The 21,419-nt window shown below is 38.2% G+C and overlaps 1 protein-coding gene across 2 annotated transcripts in view; it reads right to left on the reverse strand.

Annotated features, from left to right (window-relative positions):
* The window catches only part of LOC131078958 (1,4-dihydroxy-2-naphthoyl-CoA synthase, peroxisomal), a 311,267-nt gene that overhangs the window by 242,240 nt on the left and 47,608 nt on the right, over positions 1-21,419 (reverse strand). For both annotated transcript variants that reach the window (XM_058016811.2, XM_058016812.2), the window contains exon 2: positions 6,039-6,161. In XM_058016811.2, the coding sequence (XP_057872794.1) occupies positions 6,039-6,161 (123 nt within the window). The remainder of the gene's footprint in view (positions 1-6,038; positions 6,162-21,419) is intronic.

Genomic DNA, 21,419 nt, shown 5'->3' on the forward strand with positions numbered 1-21,419 from the left:
TATCCTGGGAATTGTTGAATGACCCGGTTGGCGCGGTTGTTTGTTCCCAATTATCACTACTACCTAATGCTTCTGGGCTGTTGTGACTCTTGTCGCATGCTTGTGTATGTTGTCGAGAACCTTCCGCCAGGCTCCCTCTTTCTTCCACTATCTTGTAGAGTTTCAGGCGCCTCTCGAGTTGCTCTTGGATCCGCAGGGATCTTCTTACTATGTCTTCTTGGTTCCCTTCTTGTTCCTCCGAGGCTTCTCGGTTTCAATCTTTGTTGAGTGTATTTGGCATTAATTATTGGAATTGTGGCGGTTTCGTCGTTGTGTATAGTCCCTCTGTTCTTCTTCCCTTTGATTCCTTTCTTTATACTGTTGGAGGACTTGCTGCCTGCGTTGCTCCCTTCGTGTGTTCTCTCGTTCCTCTTCACGTTCCACGAGTACACGTGCCAACAACCTTGGAAGGCTACCCAGGCGATCATGTACTGCCTGGTTCACGTTGAGTTCCGCCCGTACCATATCAGCCGAGACAGCGCTCAGTTCCGCTTCTTGCTGTACGTACTGGTCCACGGAAACGTCCCACGCGTGAATCAAGTCCTGTGTCAACTGATCCTCCTTGGTTACTTCCGTGTTATCTTCTATGTCACTGTCTGTCACCAGGATATTTCGGTCGAATGGACGACCCATTATATTTCCATCCCACCAGCTTTCCCTCCTCAGACCTTCAGGTTCGATTTAGGCAACGGCGCCAAAATGTTAGTAGCCTAAGTGGTTCAGGTGGTAGCATAGGGAACATCAATATACAATGTACAATACCAGAGCATAGCAATTCATTAGCATGGAACCAATAACACACAACACAGTATACCAAAATAGATTCGTGTAAGACAGGTGTATATCATATTTCTCTCCAAATCCGATGTCCCCACAATGTGCTACAAGTTTACAATATAAAGAGTTCGCGGTCGATTAGGCCATCAACCGTCCGGCAACTAACTACCCGCGGATATAACTTAATACTATTATTTTCTATTAAAGCATTAAAAAGCCTTATTTACTAATTAACTGGCTTACAAAGGGGACATGACAGATTGCATCACATGATTCAACACTTTTCACCAAATTCATGGTAGACACAAGCTCCAAGCCTTGAGGGGACCATAACTTGTTCTTCCATATTTTTCTAGAAACAACTAACCACAATTATTGGCATAAAAGAATTTTTAACAACTATTTTTTAAACACCACCACCTTTTCAAATCACAAGTTGGAACAAGGACAAACATATAGCCACAAGGAGTGCAATTGCTGACTTTTGGTATTTTTTGCAACATTCCCTTCAATGCAGCAGGTAACATTTTGACATTTTAGGTCTCGTCTTCTAACAAATTTGTTTAGAATTTAAGGTTTTTCAATTAATTATCTTTAATTCTAATGTATTTTTTTAGAGTGTGTATTTTAGATTCCCATATTAGCAAGTATCGGTTGATGCAATTGCCATGGCTGGTCAGGGGTTCAAAGCCCTTACGATTGATGATCTTAGGGGACCAATTTTGATGCAGAAGGTGGTTGATGTACAACCAATTGTTGATGAGCAACAAGTTATTTGGAGGAAGAAGGATTGCACTATCATGGCCAATGGATGGGTTGATAGAAAAAATAGGACCCTACTAAAGTTTTTAGTATCTTCTTGAAGTCAATCAAGGATTCAAGGAAGATTTCAAATGCAAATTATTTGTGGTATTTTGGGAGAATTTTTGGTGGAAGTTGCAGGGGAAATGTAGTACTAGTAGTCACCAACAACAGAGCAGATGATGTTGTAGGTAGATTACTAATGGAGAGACACCCTAACATTTTTTAGACTCCTTGCTCAATACATTGCATTAATCTAATGTTGGATCAATTGCAGAGCATGAAAAACTTATTTTGCAACATCATTCATTAGCTTTCATTATTTGCTATAAGCAAAAACTTTCTTTAAGCAAATGTTTGTTAACAAGTAGTCAAGCAGAACTTCCTACTCAAATGACTACTAAGATCAATGTGGCTGATTAGGTAATTGATGAGACTCATATTTGGACTCCTACAAAAAAGATTGCGTATGTAAGTCTTTAAAGCTTTTTACTTTTCTTTTCTAAGTGTATAAATTTTATTTATTCTTCATTTAGAAATTAAAGCTTAAGTGTAGAGTAACTAAAGTTAATTTTTTGACTATTTGAATTTTGATTTTTTACAGGTGATTGAGTCATTGCTTTTCCTCCATATTGTTGATGAAGAAAATTTACAAGAGTTACATTTGTGTGGGTATGGATTAAGACAAGGAGGGTATTAGATATTTCTATGCAAGTATGGTGGAAAACTATGGACCCATTTGGAATATCATAGACTAGTGTTGGATGAGACAACTTCCAAACCACTTCATGCTCATGCATACTTCCTCAACCCACTCTTCTAATTTCTTGAGAGCTTCAATACTAAAGAAGAGGTTATAGGTGTACTTTGCACCATAGATGAAAAAATCTGCAAAAAATCTTGACTCCCGATTTATCGCGAGTCATTTATAGCAACGATTTAATCTGCAAAAAACTCTTGGGCGATTTTTTTGAAAAAATCGAGGCAATTTTATTGGAAAAAATCGCAAAAAATCAGGAGAAAAGCTCAAATAAATCTGCAATAATGATTTGTCAAGTGTTCTTTTACTGAATACTATCACGCAATTGATTACATAACCTTGCACCTCGCCATTTGTGAATCAGTGTAATTGTGTACCCATCCACAACAAGTTAAAAATAGTTGCCTTCAAGGGATGTGGCATATTTATGCTAAGAATGTGAATCCTTTGGGTGTAAGTGTGAGGAAAACTTCAGTATGGTGTTTTTGCATGCTATGGTAGTTTCATGTGGAAGTCTCGTACTTCATGAACCATGTTGTTGAAGCTGAAGGTATGTTGTGAAGGCTGACAAATTTCATCAATGTGTATGACATGAGCTGAAAATTTGAAAGGCTTTGTGTGCACATGCCAATGCTAGCTATTGAACAAAGTATTTATTTTATGAAAGATGTGAAGTAGAGGAGAACATTAATTCTACAAAAAGGAGATTCAAGGAATGCAAATCCTCTATAATATGTATTGAACTCAAATTCATTTAGAGGTAGCACTTATTTTTTGGTATATGATATGTATTTAACTCAAACTTTGATTTATATACAATGGAAATCAGTATTATGTTCTACAAATTCAGTGTATACATGTGTTTTTCAAGAATATTTTAAGAATTATATATTTTCAAATGTTCGATAAATTTGTCGAGTTTTTGCCAATTTTTTCCCAATCTTTTGCCCAATCTCGAGTTTTCAAAAATTTTGGGCCAAAAAGAGTTATTCCCGAGTAAGAGTTTTTTATCTTTGCTTTGCACCATCATGAATGCTATGAAGCCAAGTCCACAATTGAAGGCAAAGATTGTGTGTGTGATTAAAATTTACAAATAAGCACTAGGAGATCTCTTTTCTTGAGAGTTGAGATATGCAAATTGATAATGACAATTTCTAGAATAGGTAAAACTTGCATTCTTTGAAACATTGATTTAAAATTTAAATATTTTCCTTCTTTTGTCATTAAATTTGAAATTTAAGTATTTAAAACTTAAATGTTTTAATAATACTGTTACAAATACATATTGGGCAAAATTTTGTAGTGAGGTGCCCAATCTTTGACATATTGGCGTCTTAAGTGTTGAGCCAACCATGCAACACTGCAAGTTGACAGCGCGATTGGAGTATATTTGAACAAACTCCAAAAACTGCAACAAATTGTCAGTGAAAAGGTTAATGACTTGAAGTTGTGCATCACAATATGTGCCTCCACCACAAGAAGAATTTAGTTGTTCATGAAGAACTACCCCCTATAAAGTTGGAGGAGAATCCAAGGATGACAAACCCATATTTATAGAAGAGGGCCATGCATGGGTCAATAAGGACAAAGATTTTAGCAATGAGGTAGGAGATGGGAGCCCATTCACCTAAAGACAAAAAACTTGTACATGATGATGTCACTACCTCTTCTATAGATAGAACAGTTGCAGTTGCTACTTTGATCTGCACACAGTAGTATAGGTCCAACGACATGCAGCTAATGTTTAGAGAAGTGGCTCCTCTTGACTATGGTTTGAATTTTCTATATATATTTTTTTGTTAATTCCGTGTACATGGATTTCTAAATCCATTGTTTGTGCACAAGAAACAAATTTAAGCATATCAAAGCATTGCCCTTTTTTTCAGCATTCAAGTTTGGAATTTAACTTTCAATATGACATTTTCTATCTATTTCTTTGTGTACACATGTATGGTAAATCTAACAAATTAGTTTTCATGTGTATCTGAAGTTATTTTGATGCAAGATGAAATATATTAGGTTTTAATTACAATTCACTATCATTCAATGATTTTTAAAATTTGTCGAGTTTTGGCATTGGATCTAAGTTTTGTCAAAAACTGGCATACCAAGTTTTTGTCTAGTCTAAGCCTCAAGGCTATGGTTGGTAGAAGAGGTATTTTCAGCCCATTCCTCATTGTCTTGTTGAGACACATTTGGAATTTCTATCATTCATCTTTTTTCACACTCAAACTGCTGCACTCCCCTTTTTGGGTCGAATAAGGGCACCCATTCTCATAAATTTGTTGCTTTTTTCCATTCTCATTTTATGGGCACACATTGTTTGGTTGTTTTATCACCTCATTACTAATGTGTTGTGCCCATGAGAAATTTTCCATATGTGACAAGATTCAACCTAAATTTTGCCATTTTGTCAAGTAGAATCATGTTTCATGACTGTCCTATTGTCAATAATGTTTTTGTCACTATCATATAGTATGGCTAAACCAAATAATTAATGAACTGGGTATTAAATCAGATTTCATCATAGAAATTTAGCTATTAATTATATTTTAATATCAATTCTGCAGTTAATATTCAGTCATACAGTTCATTAAAATCGTATTTATATTGTCAATTTATGTGTAGTTTACCGCCAAACACAATTTAAAAGTTGAAGTTGATTTTAAAATTGAAAGTATGGAAACTATGCTGCCACAACATCAGGAAAACATTTTTAATTCCCAGCATTAATAATTTTAATGATGTTATGTGTGGTTCTTTGGAAGATTCAGTATTTGTAATTGTTCTAGAAGGTTTGCCTCTAGAACAAATTTTATTCATTTCAAGCTTTAATTTGTATTTCATCAAAAAATCTCCCTGCTCGATTGAGCATGACTTACTTTCAGAGTTTATAAAAGAATGCAATAGTGAGTTCCATGGCTTGTCGCCAATAAGCATTTTATTATAATATTATTCAACTCTTTCATTGTATGTTCTCACCTTGCCCACGTCCGGATCTTGATAATCAAAAGTTGTTAAGATTTCACGCTTGTTCATTGTAAAAGTGAAAAATTAGAAAATTTTCAATTTGGAACATTACACACTCAGAATTGCATAAGAGTGCATTATATCCTCAAGTGACGCCATTTGATAAATCTTGGAAAAGAATATTGTAGTTGAACATAATGACAACTCATTGATTTCTGACTGGAGATACTACCATTAAGGCCTTACCTTGCTTTAAGCATGCTTCTACTAGCTTATAATCCCAATAATCTTTCATTTGATTGTTTATGGTTACACAGGGACATTAATACCATTCCTTTCCTGCTGTCAAAATCTTTCTTGTTTGGACTTGAGGGACTCAAGAAAGGAATTGAATTACTGTAGTCCGTAAATTGGAATAAACGTGAACTATTTTTTAGCTTTATGAGCCCATTTCAATCCAGAAACCTATGATGACATTATAAAGCAACCAATACTACCAAAAGTTGCTGCAAAGGATCTAATGACTCCAAACGCATCTTCTGTCAAAATATAAGCATTAGTTTTAGACTTTGTGTCACAAATTCTTTTGCAGATCCATAATGAATATTGCACGATGCATAGAATTTTACTTGACCATGCCAATCACAAAAAGCAAAGACTTCAAAGGGAATGTAACGAAAGGTAATATTACTTTGCCTGTCAAAATTATAACTCCAATCTTGATATCATCTCGGGCATCATTAAGAGCTTGCGTCATTTCTTTTAAAGTTTGTGGCCGAAAAGCATTCCGTCTTGCTGGTCTATTTATAGTAATCTATAAAAGAAAAATAATGTTAGATAGAGAGATCGTATTTATATTTAACATCTTCAATAGATTTCTTAAGCCCTGTAATCCTATACCCAAAAAGGTATAGTAATTAAATGCAAAAAAAATTAAGAACTGAATATTTCTTGTAATTTTCACCACCAGATATCATACCAATCCAGGTCATGACTGCACCATAGAACATGTAACTTACAGGATCTTACATCAACTCAAATGAGAAAGACAAATCTCTAGGCATAAACATTATTCCTGTAGAATTCTACCAGACTGACAATGAATTACTTTTTGTTGATTTGTACAATTATTATGTAAGGGCTGTTCAGAGCAATTATCTAGGCAATTATATTTGTAGCAGTCTAATTGAACTTATCCGTAAAGTCTCGACATACAAGATTGGTGAAAGATTGGAGACCTATTGTATTCTACACTGACCCTTAAAATTCTAAATAAAGCATAATTAAAGATTAAAACAGATTCTTTGTGTATCATTCTCATCTACTCCAATAAAAATTATAGAGGGAAGATATATAATCTTGAGAATCTACTCATTGAGTAAAAGGCTATGGAATTGATTAATGTTTTAGGTTGTGATACTTCAACATCATTACCTGATTTTGAGAAAGCCTATAATAGGATAGAAGCATCAACACAATCACAAATAACTACTCTCTGGCTAACTATTTCTCATTGATGAAGTCTATTAGCCAAGGTGTTCAGCTTGCCATTTCTCCTTTCATGTCAACAACAAAAAGCAATGTGCTGCTTATTGAGAAATATAAGCATCAAGGCTCCTCGTTAGGGACTGCCTATGCCAGATGCAAATGAACTACTATTCACACATTTTGCTGATGATACTGTTTGTCTTGGGCTTAAAGGATATAGTTTGATTAATTTTTCAAATAGATTGTCTCTGTAGTGCCTGGTTTCGAGTACTAAGTCTAACTTTGGACTAAATTTTTACTTATTTAGTGGGATTTCGCTCACCTGATTTGTTGGATTTGAAAGGGTGGAAGTAGAACAATCCTGGGAACGTAGAATGTAGATAAAAATATGGGTAGTCCCTTTGTCTCAAATCTTTCTTTTGATGATATGTGGAATTGATTTTCCAAATTGTTGGTCAACTGCCTTTCTAGCTGGCAGATTTCACATATTTACCATGCCTCTTAGTGTTGATTTATGTTGGTTTATGATAAATAAATTGGTAATTTAGAAATATGAATCAGTGTTGTTACAGTCTGACAGTAAAGGATACTGAAAAAGACAAGCAAGAATTTGGAATATGTTCCATGCCTCATGATTATGAGATATTGATAGAAACAACATTGGTAGATTTCCATTGAAAATTATAATTTGAGGGTTTCTGATACCGCACATAACTTAATAGAATCATGTTCCTTCATTTTGATTTAACTTGTGCAATCTTAGAATGTGGTTTCATGTTCTTCTATTTTCTTAACCATTTGAAGGGCTTAGAATTTATTGAATAAGAGTCCATGTTCTTCTTGTGTTTTGTTGACACTAAGGTTTGACTTGGACTTGGAAATTGTTGGTTGAACTTATTTTCAGATTGTACTTTTTGGCCAGAAAGAAAGGCCCATTCCGCTTTACAATGGAATAGTAAAGGGAAATACATTTTTATGCAATGCATGCTCATTTGGTCGCACAGGTGAGCCAAAATCCAGTTATACCAGAAAAGATGATCCACAATAAGCACTCCAGATACAGCTTGATTTAAATTCATAAAATGGCACATATCACAAAAAAGAAATAAATGAAATAAAGACTTGCCCAAACACACCCCATCTTAACAGTTGTTACACTTCCATAGTAAATACTAACCCAAGGCTACATGATAGAATATTTCAATATGATTTGTCTAATTAACCATGTACTTTTGTTCTAGCTTTCTAGTTTAGGAAAATTTCACAATATATTAGCCCATCAGTAAGCTTCCGTATGAATGTATATGCCGTTCACTCAAAAATTCATTTGAAGAGTTTAATCAGCATTCCCACATTCATGACATAAATACAATTACTATATAAAAAGATAGCTGCTAGTTGTAGTCCAAGACTCCAATAATAAGTAGGTAACAAAAAATACAATTGTGAAAAATATGGACCTAACACAGAGAGTTGAAGAAGAAAGAAAGAGCTTTCTTATCTATATATAAAGTCCATGGTTAAAATTTATGCTTTGTTCAGTTTAGTGGAGCGATCTGGACAACATCAACCTACCTGTTACCTTGCTAAGTATGTGTAATCAAATTAATTAATGACCTTAGCTTGACCAAATCACGATTTATAGAGTCGTGTTGACCATTAAATATGCATCACTCTTCCTGTGCTGAACAAGGACCAATTGGTAGTTGACAAAGTCTCCAAAATTGACTAGAGGTATAATTTATAATTGCTAATGATTCTACAAGGTATTTTAACCCCAGGGAGTTTCTAAAGACTACATTTTATTTTTAAATGTCGAATGTTGATTGTTGTACTTTCTCAGTTGACTACTATTAAAAACAATAATTGTTATTCCAAGTTTTGGGTCAACAATCCAGTAAGGCATGGCTGAGAAATTAAATTATACATCAACTGTCTAGTATGGGATGGTAGAAATCATAACTAAAGAAGATAATAGTCATGTATGGAATGCTGGGAATATAACTATAAGCCAATGGTCCCATAAAAAATAGTGGCAATTATGATTAAGATCATAACAAACATTCCAATAGGGATTGTCACAATGATGACTCAGATCTTTAACCAACAACTATAAAGGGGATAATTAACGAATTTAAAAAACTTAAGTCAGTAGACCAAAAGGACATGATGGATACCACAAGTCAAAATTCCATTAAGGAACAGTGGTGCTGATAACTAACTAAGACTATTAACCAATATTCCCACAAGGGATAGTGACCAACTTTAGATGTCAATCGAAGCAGTAACCTTTATGAATTTATATTTGGTTTGCAGTAAATGTACTTTGGCATAAGTTTGGTTGATGGTAATTGTTTACAGGGTAATATTATTTAACATGCAGAGTAAACGTAAATATCATTTATAGAACATAGAATAATAGAGTACAGCAATGCCAAGTAAAATAGAGTTCCAGAAAGATCTATCATTCATTTCAATATGCAATGTGTACAATAAGGAATCGGTCCTCAACACAACTAAATGAGTACATAAATACTACCCCGTGGTTGGTTAAGATTACCAACCAGCAGGAATTGCCAAACTCAACTACTCGTCAGGAACAATTAAACAACATTACAGAACATAGCCAACTAATACTTACACAATTAACACATCTAATAACAATATTTATTTCTGAACAACTTGGCATAAACTGCCGACAACATCAACCCCCCCAAAAAGGAAGTTGTCTTCCAAACAACTAGAACGAAATGGGAGCTAGTACACAACAAAATTGAAGGAAATCATTAAGAAAGATGAGAGGACGTCCTTGGAAGCATAGAGGATGTCAAGGTAGACACCTAGGAGTGCTGCTACTGAAGGAGTTGATTGGCCACCAATTCCCTCTCCTAAGTTGCCTTCACCATGTAAGCCACGTCCATCAACTGTATCTTCATTTTCTTGAGCTCGCAATCCTTTGCCATCAGCTTCTTATCTTTCTCCACCAACTATCTCACAAGCTAAGTGGTCTTCTCTACTAACTGTCAATCCTTCTCGGCTATATGATGCTCTCAATCCACTACGGCCTCTCTAGAGTAGTAACACAGGCATCTGTAATATTCCCACTAATTTTCTTTTGTTTTTTTGGAACAATATCACGATCAGCAATCACCCGTTAGGGTTACAATAATGAAAACCATATAACTGGAAGGAACCCTACACTTTCTGATCACCGAGAGCCCAGACTGGGAGGGTGAGAGCATACGGTAGCAGGGGATTGTTAGATATAAACTTGTTGAACTGCTGAAATACAATAACGGGTGGCAAGCCAGCCCCTTCTGCTTATCCAGTGGGAAAGCAAGGAACTTGGCGGTGAACCAACCAAGAGAACAACACTGCAAACACAAATCACTCTACCGCAATATTTCAGCAGGAAGACTGAATAACAAACTACTCAACTCAACCGCTTATGCAGCGGGAGGACTGAATTACAAATTATCAGATATAGGGGGCAAGCCAACCTCTTCCACTTTTCAACGAGATATGAAGATTACAATCCATAAAGGGTTAGTAGTACTACTACTTAACCTTACAATAGAGAGGAAAGTGAGAGTAAATGTATATTGTTGAACACAAGAGATAATGATCATCAAACTAATTCAACGCCAAAACAGCTGGCTGGAAATGCATAACCAGCAACCCATAAACTCACTAAATTACTCATATCTCACTCAAATCTCTCTCAATTCACTCCAAATCACTCCCAAACCAACACTAGACAAGCAACAACTAAGACAATCCAAAAGGGAGCTACAAAACACTTCAAAATACCTTGCACGCATCCCAATGCACTCTCCAAAACCCACGCCTAGCTAGGATATTTCGATTTGCAATATTAAATTCAAAACTCAGACAACGGTGCTACAAACTTACAAGATGTATCGCCAACAGCAAGAAGAAAGATTAAGCCAGTACCCAGGATGATCGGTCGCTCAGATAGGGAGGTATGATCGAAAACTTGCTTCAGCCACAGGGAAACCACCAACTCCAGAAATCACTCCTCCGAAAACACTGAAATATGCACTAAAAATGTCATAGACAACATCACACAACTAGGTACCATATCTCAAGTACGAAACTGGAAACACTAGGGAGCCGCACTCCGAAGCTTCAAAGTTCATACGCCAATTTGGTAGCATAACGATGCAATTTTTCAAGATGGTAAAATGAGAGCCTAAGACTCATATTTATAACTCCAAGCTCCCCCAAATTCAAATGCAAATGGCACCCAAACTCAACTCAAACTCTCTTCATTTCGTTTCCAGTCTCCTCCAACATGGTGCCCACTTCCCTCTTCCTAAGCAAGTTCGAACTTTGCCTTATGGTGGCGTTTTTTTGCAATATAAAAATCATAAAACAAGAGATGTTTTTATCCATCCAATTGCCACCAAAAATACGCCATTTGACTTAAGAAAAATGCATGGATATCAATTAATTATTTTCCCCTAAGTCATCCTCAATACATTTAATCAGTAAATGCAATTATTTAAATATTAAACCTTAGACAAGGAAATAATATTTAATTAAATCACGTATGCCTCCCATATTGATCATCAACACAACTAGGATGAAGTGGAGTAAATAAGACCATAGAACTGTTGCAGGATCAAGACAATGTCCACTGCCAAAAATAGAAATGCTCCATACTACCACTTACTAAAAATAGTAAGTCATGAATTACTACTCCAAAAAGCATGATCTTTGCACCCAGTGACAAAGCATGGAAAGCTCAGTAAGACAACATCATCCAAACAGTCAACCCCTAACTTACTAAAAATAGTAAGTTCTCACTTCACCAACGTTTGAAACCCTAATTCTTTATTGTACATAGCCTATGGGTCTCAAGGATAGGCCAATGGACCACTGAAAGCACATCATTGAGAAGGGGACATTACAGTCCGCCCTCCCCAAAATTGCTTGTTTTCAAGCAACTATAAGGCTGGATGCAATAAAATCTCATCATTTTCCCACGTAGCATCCTCTGCTAGCAAATTCTTCCACTTGATCAAGTATTCCTTGATCACCCTTCTCCTTAAAGAACACTCCCTGAAATCAAGGATAGCTTTAGGAATCAAAACTAGCTCTCCCACCTCATCAAGCGGAGGTAACTCTGCCAAAGCAACAACATTATGTCCAAGAGCCTTCTTAAGGCGAGACACGTGAAATACATTATGAATCCTGCTGCTCGCCGGTAGTTCCAACTCATACGCCACTTTTCTAATCCTCCTATTGACTCTGAAAGGCCTATAGAATCGTGGCTTCAATTTCTCAACTCCACTCTTCTTGAGAGTAGACTATCTGTAGGGTTGGAGCCTCAAATAAACCATGTCGCCCACCTCAAAGGTGCGCTCAATTCACTGCTGATCAGCATACAACTACTGTTGATTCTGCACATGTTGGAGATTGTCCCTCAGAATCCTCAAAATATCTTGACTCTGTTGCATCATATCCTTCGCCTGAGGGGTTCTACTATCACCAAATACCAAGTCAGCGAAGCTAGGAGCTTCATAACCATATAGTGCCATGAATGGTGACATCCAGATGGACATGTGATAGGAGTTGTAGCAATACTCTCCTAGGTGAATCCATCTCACCCATGTATTCTGCTGCTCTAAGACATAGTTTCTAAGATATCCTTCCATCCACTTATTCACTATCTCGGTCTTCCCATCAGTTTGTGGGTGATAACTTGTGCTTGGAGTGAGCACAGTACCACATAATCTGAAAGTATCCTGCCAAAAAGCACTTAGGAACTTGTTGTCCCTATCACTCACAATGTTCTTCGGTAACCCATGTAACCTGAACACTTCCCGAAAGAACACTTCAGCAACCTGAGCTGCTGTAAAAGAGTTGGTGATGGCGAAAAAGTGAGCAAACTTAGTTAGTCTATCCACCACCACATAAATACTATCCTTCCCTTGAGCCCGTGGCAACCCAGTGACGAAGTCCATGGATATACTTTCTCATTTTTGACTGGGAATGGGCAAGGGTTGTAAAAAACCAGCCGACAGAGTGTGCTCATCTTTGTTTCTCTAGCATGTATGACACTCCTTGATGTACCTCAAGACATCATTTTTAAGTCCCTTCCAAGAAAACCTCTCTCATATCTGCTTGTAAGTCTTGAAGTAACCTTGGTGACCAGCAAGGGGAATGTCATGGAAAGTCTTCAAAATCTTCTCCTTCAGCTTACATTCAGCCACAATGTTATTCTTCCCTTTGACATACTCAATACCAAAGTCGTAAGCCTATAGCTTACTCACCCACTTTTGTTGCCTTTCATTCAAGTCTTTCTGATGCATGAAGTGTTTAAGACTATTATGATCAGTCTTAACAATGAACATACTCCCCACAAGGTACTATCGGAACTTTGCAAGGGCATGCATTACAGCAAGCATCTCCTTGTCATATATCGAATACAACCTTTCAGGCCCTCTCAACTTGCTACTCTCGAAGACTATAGGATGCTTATCTTGCATGGGGACTGCACCAACACTTTCTTCAGATGCATCACATTGAAGTTCAAAAGGTTTGGTGAAATCAGGTAGAGCCAGAACAGGGCAGGAACTCAATGATCCCCTTAAACTGATCAAATACTATCTATGCCTTTTCGGACCATTCAAAAGCTCCTTTCCTTGTAAGATTTGTGAGGGGGGCAGCCAACTAAGAGTATCCCTTCACAAACCTCCGATAAAAGCCACAAAGACCCAAGAATCCCTTTTAAGTGTGTTATGTTCTCAGGAGGAGGCCAATCAATGATAGCTCGAATTTTTTCAAGGTCTACCTTCACACCACCTGCACTGATAATGTGACCAAGGTAGAGCAATTCTTCCATTCCAAATTCACATTTGGACTCCTTTGCAAACAGGGACTCGGATTCCAATATGCTTAACACTTCATCCAAGTGTTGTAAGTGCTCCTTCCACGATTTGTTGAATATGAGTATGTCATCAAAGAATATGAGTACGAACTTTCTCAGCTGTTTCTAGAAGATTTTGTTAATGCATGATTGAAATGTCGCAAGGGCATTAGTCAAACCAAAGGGCATGACTAGGAACTCAAAATACCCAAAGTGGCATCTGAAAGCAATCTTCTCTACATTTGAAGCTCTCATCCTAATCTGATGATACCCTGATCTGAGGTCAATCTTAGAGAAGAACACTGCACCATGTAGCTCATCAATGAGCTCACCAATTCTCAGAATAGGATACCGATTCTTAATAGTTTTCTGATTTAGGGCCCAGTAATCCACACACATGCGCATGGTCCCATCCTTCTTTTTCACCAAGACAACAGCCGAAGCAAATGGGTTTTTGTTTGGCTGTATGTAGCGCATGTCAAGCAACTCCTAGTTTGCTTTCTCAATCTCATCCTTTTGCTTCTTGGGATACCAATAAGGAGCAGTCATAACCGGCTTAGCTCCTTCTTCCAGCTCAATGACGTGTTCTGCACCTCTTTCAAGAGGTCTACCAGGAGGTGGGTTCTCAAACACCTTACTCCTCTTGGTTATCAAGGCCTGAATATCTTAAGGATAGCTCCGATTCTCTTCTAGTGGTTCGGAGGGCATAACCATGACCTTACTTATGTCCATGATCAATGCTTGATTGTCTATGGAATAGTTGCCCTTGTCTACCAATGGATTTGATGGCATTATCAAACACTTTGCTACCCACTCCACCTAGTTATGGCAGATCAGCCTCTCCATCCTCTTCAGTGAGACAACTCTAAGTTCACCATTTGACATTCCTCTCAATACCACCTTCTTCCCTTCAGACATGAATTTCAGCTCCATGGTTTGCAAGTTTAATGTAATCTCACCAAGAGATCTCAGCCATTGAATCCTGAGGACTGCATCATCAGTCCCACCAATGCTAACCACAAAGAAATCATCTCTAATTTCATTATTTCCCAACTTCAGAGACATGTTGGAAATCATCCGGTTGCAAGATATAATGGAGCCATCTGCTACCATGACTTTGAAGCCTTCTACTTCCTCTGCCACTAGCCCCCTCTTTGCAACAATCCTCTCATCGATGAAATTATGAGTCGCTCCTGTGTCAATGAGAGCAATGACACGATACTCTCCTATCACACCCCAAACTCTAAAGGACTCATTCTTGTGAATGCTCGAGAGTTAAGCAGCCACTCCTCTGTCTTCTGACTCAATTTCAAGCCCTTCAGGAGCCTCTTCATACTCGTTGTCCTCAATTTCAGTCTGTTGTTCTGAAATTTCAGAATCTGATCGATCTGCAGAATAGCACTCCATTTGATGAAATTTCCCTTAACCACTCCTCTGTCTTCTGACTCAATTTCAGGCCCTTCAAGAGCCTCTTCATACTCATTGTCCTCAATTTCAGTCTGTTGTTCTAAAATTTCAAAATCTGATCGATCCGCAGAATAGCACTCCATTTGATGCAAATTTCCCTTCCCATGACACTTATGTCCTGGGGCCCAAGGTTCTCTGCAAGAATAGAAAAGATTCTTCCTTTGAAGCTCTTGACGAAGCTCATCATCCATTCGCAAAGGAAACCTCTTGGTCTGATTTGTAAATTTCTTCTTATCCTTTTGGAAAGGGAAAGGCTTGGACTGAATTTTGCTACTTGGGGCAGCCAACTCCATGCTTCGAGATTTCTTAATGGCTTCTGCCAAGGTGGGCGGATCAAATGCTTTAACCCAACCTTTCAAAGGTTCCTCAAGTGCTTCAGTGAAAAGGACCACTAACCGCTTCTAAGAAATACTACTTACCATAACTGATAGATTTTGGAATTCAATTGCGTAAGTGTCCAATGAACCTTGCTGTTTGAGTTGAGCAAGTTCACTAAATTTCACCTTTGGATCCTTGGTATCAAACCTTTCAATCAGCTTGTTGGTGAAATCAGCATATGTTGTGATCAAGTTATGACCAAGGGTGACCAACCCATGGTACCACCATTCGTGGGCCACTCCATCCAAGTGCAAAGTAGCGAACTTGATGGCGTCTTCTTTAGGCATATAGGCCTCAAGGACAAGTAATTGTCCAACTTCTGCACCCATGCTCTAGCTGTGCTCTTAGTGCTCCCATCAAAATGTGCCAGAGTCACCCTTCCAAGAGCTTGTTGATAATCTTTTGGGGCAGAAAATTTGTTGTCATTCCTCCTTCCTCGCTTCATTTTTTGATTCATGAATTAATCCAAACTGAGGATATCATGGATCTCTCCAGGGAGAGAAGCATACTCCATATAGTTGTTCCTTATTTCATCAGTTGTAGGTATCTCCATTTCAGCTTGTTGTGCTTCTCTTGGCAGGAAGACAAGTTGTAGAGGTCTTGGGGCTAAACCTCTACTATTCCTCCCATTGTTACTCCCATTTCCATTTTCTACAAGAGCATTAGAAGTGCTGGCTTCCGGTCCATTGTTGGGTTGGTTAGGGGTCCCAACAACATTCTGGTTAAGTTTGGCCAGCAATTGAGACATCATGTCCATCATGGCATTGAATTGTCTCTCGACCTTCTTATCAGGTGCCTCATTCTGTTCAGTAGCCTTATTTGCCATTGAATCCACTAAATCTGCAGAATCCAATTCCTTCCCTCTGTTTCTCAATGCCTCTGAAAAGGTATCTTCTTCCGGCACTACAGGAATCTGAAACTGTTGTCTCTTTTGTTCTCTATTGTAGTAAAAGACGTCTCTGTCACTCATGCAGAATTCTGACCCCTCTGAAACTCATAGGTTGGCAGGAAAACAAGCTCCAATACCACTGTAATATTCCACTAATTTTTTTTGTTTTTTCCGAGTAATATCACAATCAGCAATCACCCATTAGAGTTAGAATAATGAAAACCATATAACTGGAAGGAACCCTACACTTTCTGATCACCAAGAGCCCAGACTGGGAGGGTGAGAGCATACGGTAGCAGGGATCGTTAGATATAAACTTGTTGAATTGCTGAAATACAATAAGGGGCGGCAAGACAGCCCCTTCCGCTTATCCAGCGGGAAAGCAAAGAACATGGCGGTGAGCCAGCCAAGAGAACAACACTGCAAACACAAATCACTCTACCGCAATATTTCAGCGGGAAGACTAAATTACAAACTACTCAACTCAACCACTTATGCATCGGGAGGATCATTACAACCAATATCACTCAAATGCTTATGCAACGGGAGGACTGAATTACAAATTATCAGATATAGGCTGGCAACCCAGCCTCTTCCACTTTTCAACAGGATATGAAGATTACAATTCAGAATGGGTTAGTAGTACTACTACTTAACCTTACAATAGAGAGGAAAGTGAGAGTAAACGTATATTGCTGAACACAAGAGATAATGATCATCAAACTAATTCAGCGCCAAAACAATTGGCTGGAAATGCATAACCAACAACCCATAAACTCACTAAATTAATCATATCTCACTCAAATCTCTCTCAATTCACTCCAAATCACTCCCAAACCAACACTAGACAAGCAGCAACTAAGACAATCCAAAAGGGAGCTACAAAACACTTCAAAATACCTTGCATGCATCCCAATGCCCTCTCCAAAACCCACGCCTAGCTAGGATATTTCGATTTGCAATATTAAATTCAAAACTCAAAAAAAGGTGCTACAAACTTACAAGATGTATCGCCAACAGCAAGAAGAAAGATTAAGCCAGTACCCAGAATGATCGGTCGCTCAGATAGGGAGGTATGATCAAAAACATGCTTCAGCCACAAGGAAACCACCAATTCCAGAAATCACTCCACACTCCAAAAACACTGAAATATGCACTGAAAATGTCATAGACAACATCACACAGCTAGGTACTATATCTCAAGTACAAAACTAGAAACACTAGGGAGCAGCACTCTGAAGCTTCAAAGCTCATACACCAATCCGGTAACATAACGATGCAATTTTTCAAGATGGTAAGATGAGAGCCCAAGACTCATATTTATAACTCCAAGCTCCCCCAAATTCAAATGCAAATGGTGCCCAAACTCAATTCAAACTCTTTTCATTTTGTTTCTAGTCTCCTCCAACATGGTGCCCACTTCCCTCTTCCTAGGCAAGTTCAAATTTTGCCTTATGGTGGCGTTTTTTTGCAATATAAAAATCATAAAACAAGAGATGTTTTTATCCATCCAATTGCCACCAAAAATACGCCATTTGACTTAGGAAAAACGCATGGATATCAATTAATTATTTTCCCCTAAGTCATCCTCAATACATTTAATCAGAAAATGCAATTATTTAAATATTTAACCTTAGACAAGAAATTATATTTACTTAAATCACTTATGCCTCCCATACTGATCATCAACACAACCGGGATGAAGCAGAGTAAAGAAGATCATAGAACTGTTGCAGGATCAGGACACTGTCCACTGCCAAAAATAGAAATGCTCCATACTGCCACTTACTAAAAATAGTAAGTCATGAATTACTACTCTGAAAAGCATGATCTTCCACCCAGTGACAAAGCATGGAAAGCTCAGTAAGATAGCATCATCCAAATAGCCAACACCTAACTTACTAAAAATAGTAAGTTCTCACTTCACCAACGTTTGAAACCCTAATTCTTCATTCCACATAGCCTATGGGTCTCAAGGATAGGCCAATGGACCACTGAAAGCACATCATTGAGAAGGGGACAGTACAGCATCCTCCTAAGCCAGCTACTCCTTGGATTTCTTTGCCTAATCAGCCAAAGTCTTTTGAGCCTGTTCTGTTAGACGGAGGCCCCTCTCCTGTTGTTAAGTAGAATCTTCTTTAGCAACTATAACCGAAGGAACAGAACCCTAAAAAATAGCTCCATGCCATTGAGTGCACATAGCACATGGCCATGGCACCTTCTACTATTGGCCACAGAGGATGCCAAGCATCCATCATCTCATGTATTTCCACCCAACGCCAACCTCTAGAAGTGAAGCACCAAAAGAATTATCCCTGGCATTCGACTTGCATAAAGGCTAGAATGCACTCCACAATATGCACCACTAGGGGGTCATGTCCAATATCCAAATCTCTAGCAATATCCCCCACTTTGCCCATAAAGGTAGTCATGCTCTGCAGCTAGCGAATGTAACGTTGGACCGTTCCAATCAAGTCATTGGGGTTCAACCAGCCTAGGCATAAAACAGTCTCATCCCAATCACCTGATGAGGAGTCCTCTGCTCCACCAATAAGTGCCTATGAGACTGGAGTTTGGGCCGATGCGGTTGCTCGTTGTGCCTACTCAAGTGCCGGCCCTAAAAGTGGTCCTGGAAGTGAATCTGGAGGTGGATTTGGAAGTGATTCTGGAAGAGGTCTTGGAGGTGGACCTAGAAGTGACTACTCGCTTGGCAAATCCTATACTAAGTGTGACTCTCCCAGAGCGAGTGCTCCCACCATAGGTGTTGTCCCATCCAACACGATAATCTCTGAGAGTAACCCAGGAAACTCGACTAGTGGTGCATTAGGTGGAACTCCCATCAGCTCTAGCCAAGTATCAATGGCCTCTTTGGCCTCGGTAGTGTCCTCAGCTAGCACGAAGGGACCCACTAGTGGAGTAACTAGCACATCTAGTGCTACTACTAGCTCAATGATGGGTAGAGGTATGACTGGGGTCAGTAGAGGGACTTCCACCAACGATGCTTCAACAATGTCCTTGAGGGATGTAAAATCTCTTGGCAAATTTGACCTTGTTGTGATGATTTCAGGTCCAAGGAATATTGTCAAACACTTGTCTTGCAAAGTCTGTACTTCTTGTTCTTTGTTTCAGTTTGTATAACTTGCGTGTTATGCAGTTTTTACTTGGCATATGACTGATGAAAAACTTCAGACTTCTTTAAGAGTATTAACCTGTAATATTCCTTGCTCATATAGGTGTGAAAATGATGGAATCCAACTCAAAGAGTAATGTCAAACACTTCACATACAAACAATCAGTTTGCTGGCCTGAGTTTTAGTCTCATATAATATTGTTTGGGTGACTACACAGCATCAAAATTGCCTGCAAATTATCGCTGCGATGTCTAGGCTTGAAGTATAATGCATGAATAACTTCTATTTAACCCCTCCAATGCATATACATGACTTTTAAAGGTGAAATGTGCAGTTACAGCTAGCAGACATAAAGACAAACATTTGGCATGCGAACTACAAACATAAGGAATATAGATATAAGATCATATAGAGAGCTGCGACATCCATCTCCTTAATTATTTGCAATCATCAATTACAATAAACAAGTAGTTACTTGGAATCTTATCATTCAATAATATTTCAGATTAATGGCATCTACAACAGCAACATATATATAAGATCAATGCATTACAAATTCATTAAGAACCTGGCTAAATGATACGATCTGCTACAATAAACCTCTGTGCCCAGCATTGAATTAACACAGCCCCATAATTATTCTGCACTTCACAAAAATTCTGCTCGAAAACCTCGATTGATCTTTCTCCAATTTGCACAAATTTGACTGCTGGTTACAGCCAACTCAAAAGCAACCCTCGGAAGATATTTCTCCACCTCAAGTAGCTGTCACAATGAAGTAGCTACGCACTCCAATGCCAAAAAGCTCTGAAAACTTGCAGAAACCCTTGGTCTCTCCAAATCCCAATGCTCTCCATATCAAGTTGAAAGAAATAACAATCACATAATGAATTCGATTTAGCTTGAAGACTCTTATATTCTCCACATGGTTCGATTTCCAACAAAGCAATTTAAATAACATTTAAAATGTTATTTTCATTTAGACTTAGGAAATCTTTCAAAATCTTTTAATTTCTCATTAATAATGGACCCCATAATTAATTGTATTAATGGCCCCCTTTCAATGATGACTTGACCCTCAATTATTAAGTTAAGTTATAACTTAATAATATAACCTTTTAATAAATAATTATTATTTAGGCCAATTAAACATAAATATCTCCCAAAATACTTATTATTTTTCTATGCCGTCTGAAATGGGAGCCCACTTTGCTATTCCACATGAGACCATATGCTCTTGCTAAAAATAGAAAGGGTCCATCTCGATCAACCTCTAACTTACTATAAATAGTAAGTATAGCAAATGAAGTCCAAATGAAGCCAAACGAACGTCAAAACAGAACATACTGAATACTAGAGAAGATGAGAGCCTCTATTGACCAAATCTCTGCCTCAGAAGACCCTCTGTCCACACTCATTAGCCTATGAGGGTCAAAATGATAGGCTAATTGTTCAAAAATAGGAACAAGCTAAAAAGGGGACATTACAAGGGAAAATACCTCCTCCACATCATACTCCTTGGAGCTTGCGGTGATGGCCATAGACACTCCCTCGGCAATCTCATTGGCTAAGGACAATTCAATGGCTTCGTCCTCACTACTGCTCTCGAAATCATCTTCCTACCTCTACCTCTTCCTAGTGGGTTGGGTCTGCTCAACACCACTTGACTGCACACCTAGCTGGGCCCAACAAAATACAGTTGGCCATGAGGGTCAAGGTGACCAGACGGCTATAGTTAACCCCATTTGTCCATCGGCACCTAAGTATGAATGGTGTCTAAGAAAAGTCCAATGGCATGCTGCACCATGTAAAAGGCCTTATGTT

The sequence above is a fragment of the Cryptomeria japonica genome, chromosome 10 (assembly GCF_030272615.1).
Source record: "Cryptomeria japonica chromosome 10, Sugi_1.0, whole genome shotgun sequence".
In the NCBI taxonomy this organism is placed as follows: domain Eukaryota; kingdom Viridiplantae; phylum Streptophyta; class Pinopsida; order Cupressales; family Cupressaceae; genus Cryptomeria; species Cryptomeria japonica.